The 14,178-nt window shown below is 37.1% G+C and overlaps 1 protein-coding gene across 8 annotated transcripts in view; it reads right to left on the bottom strand.

Annotated features, from left to right (window-relative positions):
• The window catches only part of LOC129248570 (glycoprotein-N-acetylgalactosamine 3-beta-galactosyltransferase 1-like), a 33,692-nt gene that overhangs the window by 8,163 nt on the left and 11,351 nt on the right, over nt 1-14,178 (bottom strand). For 6 of the 8 annotated variants that reach the window (XM_054888170.1, XM_054888169.1, XM_054888175.1 and 3 more), the window contains one exon: nt 643-1,235. In XM_054888170.1, the coding sequence (XP_054744145.1) occupies nt 643-1,154 (512 nt within the window). In that variant the 5' untranslated portion in view covers nt 1,155-1,235. Of the gene's footprint in view, nt 1-642; nt 1,236-1,410; nt 1,430-4,879; nt 4,899-14,178 lie in introns of those variants that run through there. The other 2 variants (XM_054888177.1, XM_054888176.1) reach the window with 2 other exon arrangements.

Below are 14,178 nucleotides of genomic sequence, written 5' to 3'. Positions count from 1 at the left end.
AATAACATTTAAAACTGTTTAACTAACCGTTATATTAACTTATTTAAGGGGAACCGTTATATTAAGAGGGCCTAGGAATTTCAAAAAAATGATTTTTTGTTTCTTCGATATTTCGAAAGTATAGTATCTTAAGAATATACTGTGAAATTTTCATGCGGAAATTCCCAATATTACAGCTTCTATAGCCCATTACCTAGGTAGAGAGCGGTCCGCACGCTCACGCACGCTCCCGTACCTCAAACTTTAAACTCATTTATCTCAAAACGGCTTTTTTCGGCCTGGTGTTGTCAAAAATAGAAACTATTCAACCAAATGGTCTGATATTTTAATATGTTGTTCACAACATCGATGGCTATAGAATCATATTATTATTTCAATTATTTTGTTTTTTATTAAAAAACTGAAAAAGTACCCGATTTTTAGAGTGTTAAGATCAAAACCGCGCCATTTTGCCAAATTTTTTTTTATTCTAGTAGAGTTAAGTTGCATTGAAAAGTCAATTTCGCAAACAATTTAATATATGATCATTCCGCGCAAACAGGTCGATATATTGAGACAAGAACGCCACTACCATCATCACATTAAAAGCAAACACTAGGAATTTGTTATGTAATTAGATAGAAAACAAAAAGTAATGCTCACGTATCATCATCTGCCTTCAGAAACCAATCAGCATCATCAAAGTGATTGTCATAAATATACTTCATCGCCTCCCTTGTTTTGTTCCACAAATTACCACGCCCTTCCTTTACAGGTAATTTTATACTTTCCAGTTCATCGTCTGTCTCCGTACTCATAAAGAGCAATCGATTGCAGCGCTTACCCCATGTTTTCTTCACATGTATCGCCTTCTTTGCGTGGTTGATTGGACTGGTTAGCACCCAACAGAGTACTCGAGTCTCATTGTATAGTTGCGCGGCTAGGCTGTTTTCATCTGTATTAGAAATCCGTGTCTGGAGAATTTCTTCATTTTGCAGCAGCTCTACATGATCATCGTATTCCTCAACTCGATCTAGATAACTGGCGTTGGGCAAACCCAAACGAAATACACAATTTGAGCTGCGGAGCTGTTGTGAGAAACAAAATCCTATTACGAATCCGCCCAGAAGCATTAAAAATGGGCGAAGGTGGTTCGATATATTTTGACGAAGCATTGTGATATTAGGTTGTATTGTAAGCGAAGATGTAGGATGTAGTACATTACCGTAGGTTTCGAATTTTTATGTAGCCAAAATCTGGAAATTAATCGAATAGAAGAGAGAGAGCTTAAACTATAAATCTTTCTATACTTTGGATACTTCATATTCTAAAATTATAATTTTATAATTTTTTTATATTACTTAAACTAATTTTTTTTATATACCTCAAACTACGCATGAGTTATAAAATTCCTTAAATATTTTCCGTTACATGTGAAAATTTGTTGCTAGTAATCGAAGTGGCACTACAACTAAAAATTAGGTGTGATATTACAGAGGACGAAAATATAAGTAGGGTTATTTGCTGCTTTCGTAATCATTTCAGACCTGTTGGGAAAGAAGCTTTCCCATAACTAAAATAAAAAGAACGCTTTGGAGTTGGATTAAGTGAACCCGTCTTGCATTTTGAGGTCCAGATAACGAATCGAAATTAGTTTTGTGTAGAAAAATTACACTCAAGCTCTTTTTACTCAATTCGCTACTAGAAGTGACAGTGCTGCTATCTCTGGCTAGTTATTTATGAATACACATACTATTGTTTCAGTGAAAATATGTATGTATGTCAGTTAGCGTTCTTATCTAGAAAAAGTATGTACCTTCTACTCAAATATGAACGAGATGAGCTTGACTTGTTTACAGTAGCACAGAAAACAAACTATGTGATATATCACGCTGAAATTTGTCATGTAAGCTTATAACAGTCCTACCAAAAAACAAAAAATTTCTTTTTGCCATATGTCATCCGCAGACCGTTTTATTGATAACGTCTCGTTCATATTTGAGCAGAAGATAAGTCAATTAATTCTGTAGTATTTTCTCAGCTTATGGGTTTTTTACGTATTTTTATTTATGATTCAATTATAAAAGGTTGTGTAAGTAGGACTCGCCTCGGTCTAGTTTTAGCAGCTGAGCTCTCACCTTTCTAATGAAGGAAGCAATGTTGCTTTACATATTTCCTCAAATTTTTAAAGGCAATTTTTATATAGAGGTGAAAATTTAGGCGGGGTATTCCACAATGATAACAAAATATAGTTTAAGGGGGGAAACCGGTTTAGATCGATCAAAAAATTGATTTTTTTATTGCATAAATCGTTAGTATAACTACTTAAGAATATGTGGTAAAAATTTTAAAGCAAAATTTGCATTATTCCCGATTCTATGACAATTAAGTGACTGCCTGTCGGTTCCGCACCATAGCGCGCGTTAGTTAGAAGGACGTTTTTCTCGAAGCTACTTTTTTTTAACTGGTGGGAGTTCTAGCTTAAAAAGTTATCGACCAATCGTTCTAAAATTTTTCGGGATTTTTTCTGTATTCAATTCTAATCTATATGAACCTAATTCTGGGATTATATTATTATTTAAAATATGGTTTTTTAAGCAAAATAGGTGAAAAAATAAGAAAACTACTTTGTGTTCAAGCACCTCAAAAGCATGCAATTCTCAATATTTTTTTTACCACAATTAGGTTAATATTCTTAGGAAATATGTTGTTAATAAAAAAAAAATTGCTGTTGATTTCAGAAAAAAATTGCAACTTCAGGAATTCCCACCAAATGGCGATCTTCCATGGACAGTACGCTCTAACGCCACTATCTCCCGCGGAAATAGCTTCAAAAAAATTTAAAAGTGTACCTAAAAATATAAATAAAATATCCTCTAAACTTAAACAATTTCTGATTATTCCTTCTTTGCTCAAAAAATTCTCGAAAAACACCAAAATTTTGGCCTCCTAAACCGGTTTCCCCCCTTAACTTCAAATTTTTTGACGGATACTGGGATATTTGAAGCTAAATAATTCGATTTTTTTTAGTTTTCTTAGGCTATCTCAAACAAGTTGAAAAAAAATTTAATTAAAATTTTCAGTCTAGTAGTTAAAGTTCGATGAAGACCAGCAAAAATTAAATGGCTAACATGGCTACTAATGTCATTAAGTGACCTTCGTTTTTGTACCATGTGGCAAACTGATTTCTTTTCGATCATTAATTTTTCTCATATCCGTTGACAATTCACTTTTTCGCTACGTATTTTATGTGAGTAGCAAATTAATTAGGTGCGCAACTAAGTTTTCGCTGTTTTTTTGAAATATAACTTTATTCTGAAAAAATGGTTACAAGTGAATCATTGAAAGTTTTGCCCATCGCTGGCTATTACTTTTTCCCATCTTTTTGCTAGATCTCGTATACTGTCGCAGTAAAACTGTTCATCTTTTGAGGTTATCCACGGATCAAGCCATTTTTTGATGTCTTCATATGAATGGAACCGCTGTTCAGCTAGACCATGTGCCATTGGCCGGCAAAGGTTATAATCGGACGGCGCCATATCTGGAGAATATGGTGGGTGGAGTAGGAATTCCCATTTCAGTACATCACCCAGCATTAATTAATAATGTCGATAATGTCCCCAGTGATGGTTTCGCTTGGTTTTAACAGTTCATAATAAATAACACCAACTTGGTCCCACCAAATACATAGCATACCCTTCGCAGCGTGAATATTCGGCCGAGGCGACGACGTAGAAGCATGACCGAGCACTCCCCATGACTTTCTTTTCTTTGAATTGCTGTAATGAATCCATTTTTCATCACCTGTCACGATGCGATGAAGAAAACCCTTCCTTTTTTGACGCTGGAGCAGTTGTTCACAGGCGAGAAAACCTTGTTGAACATCCCTTGGTTTTAACTCATAAGTAACCCAAGTCCCGTGTTTCTGAATCATTCCCAAAGCATGCAATCGCTTGCAATTGGATTGGCGATAACTCCTAATACCGAAGCAAGCTCTTCTTGCGTTTGACACGGATCCTCATTGAGTAATGCCTCCAATTCAGCGTCTTCGAAGGTTTTTGGTCTTCCTTCACGTGGACGGTCGTCAACATTAAAATCATCGTCTTTGAAGCGACGGAACCAATCTCGGCACGTTCTTTCACTTAAAGCAGCATCTCCATATACTTTTTGTAGCTCTCGATGCGCTTCAGCTGCCGTTATTTCGAATTAAAGAGGAAAATCAACACTTCCCGCAAATGACGATTATTCGGCACAAAATCAGACAATTTCACAAAATCAAAAGTATATGATAGGTACCAAAACAAAATCACTAATGTGTCGAAGCAGTTTGTTTACCATATGTCTAAGCTTGGTTTATGACGTTTAGGTTATGTTAGAATCACCTATCACTCACTGCTGGCGGCATCTATTCACAAACAGCGTGAACTTTGTTGTCTTCATAAAAAAATGTTTGAATCAGAAGAATTTTCACTTTCGCTTTCTATGGTATGAATCCCACTGCGGGCATAAACACTGAATGATACAAAAAGGTGTTTCTTAAAAGCGGTCGCTACTCGGAAGGCAATGATAAACCTCCGAGTCTATTTCTACCATAAAAAATTCCTCATAAAAATCATCTGCTGTTGGAAGGCGACCGAAACTGTAGGTCCCTCCATTTGTGTAGGAAAATCAAAACACACGACACGAATTGGGGGGCGAGTTCGACCAAACACCCGACATGGTGTTCTGGTGTTCTGTGTTTCGCTTTTCAAAATTGTCGCCTAGTATGCAGTTCAATTTAGATTTGTGAAATTCGTGCGCTTAATTGCAGTTGTGCAGGAACGCATGTTTGTGTTAAATAGGAAGCAACAACGTCTAATAATAATAATAACTTTTGTTGACCCGGTAGTTGGATACGAACCTCATGAATCAATTGCTAAGGATCACGTAATCAGCCACGTGTATTTGTAATCGAATTTGAGGTAAAGTTGATGACTTGGCGCTTTTGAAATTTTGCACTTTGTTTACATTTAATTCCATTTAGATTTTCTGCATTGAAAAATCACGATTGTAAGCCACTTTCTATCATGAAAACCATATTTTAAAAACACTTTCTTTTAATTCTCAACCAATTTTAATTAAATATTTTACCCTTTTCACTTTGCTCTTTTTCTTTGCAACATTTCACAAAAAACAAACTTGATGTCACAAGCGAAATGTAATGGAAAAAGCATTTTCTGTGAACGGCCACCTTTGACAGGCAATGCCAAAACTCCGAGTGAATTTCTGCTATGAAAAAATTCCTCAAACCATTTGCCGTTCAGAGGGGTCATAAAACTGTAGGTCCCTTTATTTGTGGTACAATATCAAGACGGACAAACAAATTGGAGAAGAAACTCGGCCAAACATGTAGCAAAGGATGTACATGTAAGAGTATACAAAGAATGCTATGAAAATTACAAACTTTTTGATATTGTCTTATTCCCCTCTTGACGCCACTTATTGGTTCATTGCTGTTACAACCTGAATATCACCCGAATCAGACCATAAGTCTGCAGCTCTGGGAGGAAAGCTCTGGACTAGGTTTGGTATGTTACCCTACAAACATACGCAGACCTAAATACTGGGCTTGAATAGTCACATTTGTGAACATACAACTCGTTATTGAAAATTGCATTTTCCGGATTATGACAAACGTAATAGCATCTTATTTCTTAAAATTCAGAATTATCGCATCTATAACCGTGTCGTTGAAAGTACGCATTTTACGAACTTGTATGCAGTTCAAGATGCGAAAATGTGGAAGGAAGCTTGTAACTGTTGTAATAAACAATAAACCATTATTGATTGATAAGCCTTTATTTGGCTTACCCTGATCAAAAATATCGGAAGAAAAAAGCTTGCGATCAACAAAACTTGTGGTGGACCACATGAAGAAAAGATGCTGACGCTTAGTGAGGAGCTCTCGATTGAAACAGCCGCACTTGAAGCGGCACTGGAACCCGTCCAGCTTGATATCTCCAGAGACAGCGATGGGCTCAGCTGAGGCAAGCAGATAAGGTTTTCGTGGGAGCATCCGAAATGCCAGGAAGAAAAAGTCGTGCTGAAATTATTAGTGGAATGTTTGAATATACGCATTCTACGGACTGCCATCGGTTCACAAAATTGAATGCGAGTGAGTGCAGAAGTTAACAAGTAGTATCGGAGGCGCCACTTTGGGATCTGAATACTTTAAACTGAAATCCTTCAGAATATACTCTCCTTAGGCTCTTGTTTGACAACCGATTTTTATGATTTTTGCATATTTAGAAAGCCTCTAGACACGAGTCCAGTTGCCTGGGTCGCAATACTATTGCATTTCCTCTATACAAGGTTTTAAGGTCGGTCGTCAGTGACCCATTTATTTTAAACAGGAGGAACCGCGTGAAGGTGAGCTTGACATTAAGGACGGATTTTAAGGTGGTACTTAATGATTTATTAATAAATTAAAACTAAAATAAATTTATAAAATGCTTAGTCTGTGTGCGACAATGCCAATGGATTACAACGATCCCTCAGCTGTCACATTATTCTTTGTTGTTGTTGTAAAAATATAAAACATTCACTATATATTTTTGAGAAATGCTGCTGGAGTGACAGTTCTTCGCCGGATATAAATCTGGGTAGAACCGTCTGGAAATGCCTAATTATTTTTTCATAAACTTCACTATACTAATGCTAGGTTTTGCTTAATTCAAGTGATTTTTAAATTATTTTGACAATTCTACATTTATTGTCAATCAAAAATACAATCTACAACACAGTAGAACTTAAAAACCATTGTGAACTGAAAAGTCATTGCGATCCATTTGAATTCGTATGTCTTTTTTTCCGCGATTGCTGATACGTTCACGGATATGATGATTCAATCCCTGCTCTATAGTTTAGTAGTAACAGTGAAGGCAAAATAGTAATAGTTAATTTCATTAAATAAGGCATTTTTGGTGTTGCCAGATAGCTTGGCTCAAACCAAGAAAATTGATGGGATTCCCGGAAATTCGCTTAAATGAGCAAGGAAACATCAACCGTCGTGCAAAAAAGCGCAAAGTAATTAATCGAAAATGCAAAAAGCTATGCTGTAACTAATCACAGTGCCAATGCTGAAAATACTCATTTGTCTACAGCCTATGCAATAAACTAGCTTTGTGTGGTTGATTGACGTTTCAGCATTTCTGTAAGCGCAAGCGTTTCCAGTATAATCTGCAACGTTAAAAAAGGAGAAACAAATTAATTTTTTATGGGTTACAAAGATAATTCGCCTGCATTGCAATACACAGTACAGTGACAGTGGTTCAAAATGATTAAAATTAGTTGTCCAGAAGTGTTAAAAAATATATTTGGTCCAATGCCTACCAATCAGAATTTCCACGTTGGATGTTTTACTATTGAAAAATGGGGCAATGTTTTAACAAATAACCTCCTCAGAATTTTTCCATTTTAAGTTGCAAATCGTCTACTATGAGATACTCTTTAGAAAGTTCATATCAAATAATTACATATTCACGTGGATATCTATCGGTCTTACTTTCGCATTTGACACTGCGAATAGTTGACATCACACCCATTAAAAAAAATATTCAAGTGCTGTTCAGATATCTTCACTGAGACGATTTTTTATGGAATTTTGATTTTGTTTTGATATCTTCGTTTTGAGATCTTTCTGATTATTGATGAAAAAAATCTTTCTTCTGAAGATAAAATTCACTTCTGGAAATACTGCGCAGAATCTAAACACATATATAAAGGGTAGTTAAATTTCAAGGGTCGATGTTGAATGTGAACCACACCTAAACGTAAACGACACCGTTGGACTTTTTTCTTTGGGGTTATTTTAAAGAAAAGGTGTACGTCGGTAAGCCAGCAACAATTCAAGAGCTAAAGGAGCTAAAAGAGCTAACGGCATAGAGCCTTAGTTATTCCTCAGCGTCATCGAAAATTTGGACCATGGGATGGAGGTGTGCCACAGAGGCCGCGCCGGCCATTTGGCCGATATTTTGTTCCATACGTAATTGAACCATACCAATATTATCATAATAAAGAGAAATGACAATAATTTCTTAAAAAAATTGTATTTTATTCAAAATCAACATCGGCCCTTGAAACTTAACCACCCTCTATAAGCATACACATTTGTACATACATATGTATGTTGAAATTGAAATTTGAAAAGGTCGAGCCAAGAAGCACCAGGAGATTTGGTGGCTCGTAAAATGCTCAGGCTAAAAAGCTCATTGTATTTAGAGCTCTGGAAAGAGGGTAGATAGTCAAGGAGGGAAGGAGAAAAGTATCAGAGAAGGACGTAGGAAAGAATAGAGACAGAGATAGAGATAGTTAGTCCTGTGAGAATTTCTTTGGCAAATCCGACATCGGAACCCAAAACTCATAGCCGTGCTCAAGCAAAGTCAGTACACTCACAGAGAAAGTGCTCAGTGCTATCCGCCTCCTCCAAGCACGACAGACATATTGGGTCCTCAATGATTGGTGGTCATTAAATCTGGTCATATGCTGACCCCATGGGTTGTGTCCTGTAATAATACCGGCCATCAACCGAATGTCTTTTCTTCCAAGTTTTAGTAGAAAGTTTGACAGTTTTCTGTTCGGACTTGTCACAAAACACTTTGCAGTTCTGCAGCGTTCTAGACCGGACCATCGCTCTTTATGTAGCTGATCCAATTCATGATTCCTGCGGAACTGATTTCGATTATTGGCTCCGGTCCTTGTGAGAACCGCTGATCCACGGTTGGCCAACTCATCGGCAATTTCGTTTCGCAACTTAAAGATCTCTCTCTGTGTCCCGAAGTTCCGTCTTCCTGCAAGACACCATATTTATGGAGTCTACACATTGTTTTTATTGCTTCCTGTTGTACCTTAAGATCCAGGGGGAGCAAATCAAGCATAGCATTTAGGGCATCACCTGAGGTTGCACTCATGGCACCCGTAATGCATAAACATACACTTCTTTGCAGCCTGTATAGTTCCGGGATTGTGGACACTAGATCATGACAGTCGGTCATAATGAAATCGTGCTAAATATAAATTGAATAACGCAGGCGTTCATTGTACCAGCGTTGCCTTTTGAAAGGGTCGCCCTTGCAACTTCACGTGTGATGAGGCGCAATCCGATATTTTTATCGAAAGAATTGGAATCTTTTAGCATAAACTTAGATAGGTATCAATAGCATAAATAGGAGTGGATTGATAATCCGCATTGAAGCACCGCACTTAGCCATGGCGAAGCACTGGCACAACGAGTGCAACGATCCCTAGAGGAGGAATTTCGGGAAGGCCGTCCAAAACGATTGTTGTGGCAGAAATAATAGATGCTGTGTATCAATTGTCGACGTAATACCGCGAGATAGAGTAATCCTTGGGTATTAATGGTACCAGAATTTGATAGTGCATAGACATTTGGTCGTCAAGGGAATTTTTTTTCGTTGGATGTTTGATTTCGATTGGTGTAAAGAAATTCAGCCGCGGTGGACAACGCACGCCTATGACATCGTAACAAGAGACGAATCTTGGATCTATGCATATGAACTGGAAGCAAAAAGCAATCGACAGTGTGGATGTTCCAAGACGAGCTTAATCTACATTAACAAAAATTGTTCACGGATGAAGCACCTCAAAGCAATTTGTCACCTGTTTTTCGGAAAATCTGGTCATGCTGCAATTGTACCACTAGACCAACTTAAAACAGTAAACTTGTTTTCCAGAAGTTTTCGAACCATTCCTCACAAGGAGAATGGAACCTCTCTGTATCGGCTCACACAAGAGAGTTTTCAACTACTTGAAGATCGAATTAATGGGTCATCCGCCTTACTCCTTACTTCTTTTAGTTCCTGATCATCAAAAATATAATGCGAGATCAACGTTTTCAACGTCTGAAAATGCTGTTGAAACTTTTAAACACTTCTTCTAAGTGACAAAAGTGATTTCAGAATTAGTTGAAGTGAAGTGAGTTGCAAAATTGTATTGACTTCTAAGAATATTTTGAAAAAAAAAAATTATATTGCAGTTTGATGTCTTATGAGGTGCAAAAAGATGACTTTCAATTGCATGTGCCTATGATTTTCGTTTTAAGTCTGCACTTTTTACTTATTAACCCTTAAATAGTACTCTGTACCATTTTGGCCATATATCGTTTGCAATCTATAATAATTTTTTGAAAGGTTTCCGCTATAAGTAAAACTAGTCGCTCCATCTACCGTTAAATAAGATAGTCAATTATGGATTGTACTAAAATTTTTTAAGGAAGTTGGGTTCATAGAAATACTCTGAATCCACGAGGGCGCATAATAGATCTTTCAGGTCATAGTGATAAATCCTCTCAAAATAATAATAATAATGTGTTAAAATGCGTGGTGAATTTAATCTTTACCGAGAATAATTAAAAGTGACATTGGCGTCTTAGTGCGTTCTACGTATGAGTATATTTGTGAAAGTGGAATCGATAAGTTTTGGAGATTTTGATGTGAATTTCGTCATAATGTTCTATACAAATTTTTCAATCATCCCTATACAGGATTTATCAAAAAAGTTCCCACAATGATTTTTTTAACATATATATTTAATATCAATCTTTTCAGAACTTTTTAAAGTATTCTCCCTCTGTTTGCCAACGTTTTGCCCAATCGTTGAAGACGCCCTGGAAGTTATCAACGGAAATCTTCTTCAGTAAGGTAATCGAATTTGATTTCACCGTCTACAGCGAAGTTTCTTTCAATGCTCGATTGATGCTTGGGAACAAAAAGTGGCCCGTTGGGGTCGGGGCTGTACGGTGGCTAGGTCAGCGTAGCCACACCTATGTATATGTGACGAGCAACTCGGAGACAATTAGTGCACCGTGGCGGTTTAGTGTAATTGTCGCGGAATTCTTCTCGGCCCATTATTTACTCGACGAGGGTGCAGTACTATATATGCCTCTGCGTGGAGCGTAATCCTGCCGCATCAATTGTAGAAGTGGAGAAATATAACAAGCTTTGATTGAAAATGGGGTCCATCAAAAGAAATATTTTTTTTTGATATTTTTGAACGTAAAAAATGTCTAAGCACAGCATAAAAAGCCAAATTATCCAGTTTAAAGTATTTTGGAATGCGAATTTATCGAAGATGCATACGTAATTGTGCAATTTATTATAATAGTTGCAAATATTAAACATTGTTTACGTTCACAAATACAATACACTTCGACTGCTTCCAGCCTGCAGTTAATGATTGTATGCATATACGAGGGTCGTTTAAAAAGTTCGCGCAAAGTCAGAGAGATGGCACCACTGGTGCATATGGAGGTAATGTTTTGTTAGTAGCATCTCTTGGAAGAACACACACCAAGTTTAATTTAATTAGTCTATTTCTTTGTATTTGGTATCCATTTGAATTAAGAAAGTTGGTTTTCCTTTTCATCACGACAACACACCAGCTCACGTCTCAGCAGTTGTGGTCGCAAAACTAGTGGAAATATCGTTCCAACTCATTTCACATCCCCCAAAACTTGGCTCCCTCGGCTCCCTCGGCTCCCTTGGACTACTATTTGTTCCCCAGCTTGAAGAAATGGCTGGCGGGAAAATATTTCATTAAAATGAGGAAGTGATTGCAGAAACAAATGGTTGTTTTTCAGATTTGGACAAATCCTATTATTTCGAAATGATCGAACAAACAGCGTTCGACGAGGTGCAAAAGAAGACCATGTCGAAGACCACCTCCTTAAGCTCCATCTACCGAATGCCGTAATCGGAGTCCAACCATCACGCCCAACAGATGAAGAGCTCCAGCTTTCCCGTGAGAACCGCGTAACCTTGGCACAATTACGTTCTGGATACAGTAGCAGGTTAAACTCTTACTTATCCAAAATTGACTCCGACATACCAAACATACATATGTTCGGCATGTGAAGGCACCCCGCACGACACTAACCATCTTTTCACATGCCCTTTAAAACCTACTCATCTAACACCCCGTTCCCTCTGGACACAACCTGTCAAAACAGCATGTTTCCTGGACCTACCTTTAGATGAGCCAGACGAAGACGACTGGTGATATACCCTACACTGACGGGCTTATATTACTGCTACAACAACAACAACCATGTCGAAAAATAAAAAAGGTTTACATCAAAAAATTAAGAAGTTTTTAACTTTATTTTTATGTTGAACGGACTTTACGAACGACCCTCGTATATTCGTTTAACGTTACTTATTTGTCGTGCTGCCATATAATTAAATTCGTTTTGTTTCTCCGCACTAAAAATTAGCAGATAACCACAAAATCCGTAAGCAAGTGTAAAGGTTGCTCGTGGTTGGTTATTTTCTCTCAATATATTTCGTTGTTGTTGATAGAACCACATATCTACATAAATTGTTAAAAGTCTACCCTAAGCAACCTAATTGTAAAACTAAAATATATCCGCATTATGTCAAATGTTGATAAATTTTTTCCACCGAAAATTCGGAAGACCCTTTATCACAATCTTGGTTGTGGATTATTTTAAAAGTAAAAGGTGAAAAGAAAACTCATTTAATCACTTTGAAATCAATATGGCACTATATAATACATATAGCGGGGCCGTTTAATGGTAAAAAATTTCAAAATCTCGATGTTCTAGGCCTAGTATAAAATATTTGGTAACTTTTAAAAATAAATAATTGGCGCGTACACTTCGTGTTTGGCCGAGCTCCTCCTCCTATTTGTGGTGTGCGTCTTGATGTTGTTCCACAAATGGAGGGGCCTACAGTTTCAGGCCGACTCCGAACGGCAGATATTTTTATGAGGAGCTTTTTTTCATGGCAGAAATACACGCGGAGGTTTGCCATTGCCTGCCGAGGGGCGACCGCTATTAGAAAAATGTTTTTTATTAATTTTGCTTTCACTGAGATTCGAACCAACGACCTCTCTGTGAATTCCGAATGGTAATCACGCGCCAACCCATTCGGCTACGGCGGTCGCCTTTGGTAACTTTTAGTCCGCTTTAAAATTGTAGTGAGCACGGTAAATTATAAGCAAATTAATTAAATTCACAATACAATTTAAATTATTTCATCATCTTTTACCTTTTAGCGCATATTAGCCCATATATGGTATTACAATTTTAATTCAATTTTATTTCTAAATGAAGTATAATAAAATAATATGGGTTTTTCAGTAAGAGCGCTTCAACGTTTGAACTTTTTTGAATAAAACACAAACGGTTTGACTTTTTTAACTAATTTTTTTTTTATTATCGAGTTTGAACATATACATTTAAGTATGAAATTCGATTTCTTTTGCATGACCACCGCGTGCACGTTTTACGAAGTCCAATCGTTGAACCCAATTTTCGATCAATCTTTTGCATAAATCGGCCGAAATTCCAGCAATTTCGCGTTCGATATTGGCTCTGAGCTCACAAATGGTCGCCGGCTTGTTACTGTAGACCAATGACTTCACATAACCCCAAAACGGGACGGCTTGTTAAATGGACCGTAAAATGGCCGTAATGCTCTTAAAGTAGCAGCAACAGAACGATTATTTGCAATCGTTGCTCAAGTGTGTAGCATTCGATGATGAAATGTATACTAATGAAGTTTACAAATGACAAGCGAAAAATAAAAAATATTGCGTCGTTCGCCCTCCCTATCGGAAAAAAGTTGAAGCGCACCTATTGAACAACCCTATATATGTAAATAAATAAACATATATTCAGCAATAATAAAACGCAAAAAAATTGTCTATGATTTTACCACATTTCGAAATAACCTCACTTTTGTGCAAGTGGGTGAAGAAACAAAATTGCAGTGTGAGTGATTCATTTTCAAAAAACGACAACAGAGTAAAACGTAAGTTGTTGTTGTTGTTTCTGTTGTTGTTGTTGAAGTGGTTGAGTATTTCCACTGAAATAATCCTAATTAGGGACCAGCACCGTTTTACTACCACTGTCTTCGTGTGATGATGTCTTTTTTTTCTTAGTCAGATCCATTTAGTGAGGTCCAAGTATAGCAGCAAATTCTTTATCTTGATGTCTGAGATGATGTCTGCCCTACCTAGCCCTGGACATTCGCATAAGTAGTGGAAAAGACTTTCATTCGCCCCTTCCGCTTGACAGCTTCTGCAGATAGGATTGAAGGGGGGTTGAGTCTGGCTGCATGATCCCCTACGTAAGTACTTTTTGACAAAAAAACTAATATTTTCATGAAGTCGATATACTCG

The sequence above is a fragment of the Anastrepha obliqua genome, chromosome 5, assembly GCF_027943255.1.
Source record: "Anastrepha obliqua isolate idAnaObli1 chromosome 5, idAnaObli1_1.0, whole genome shotgun sequence".
NCBI classification, from domain to species: domain Eukaryota; kingdom Metazoa; phylum Arthropoda; class Insecta; order Diptera; family Tephritidae; genus Anastrepha; species Anastrepha obliqua.
The sequence above is the reverse complement of the archived record's forward strand: the minus strand, read 5'-3'. Positions and strand labels throughout refer to the sequence as shown.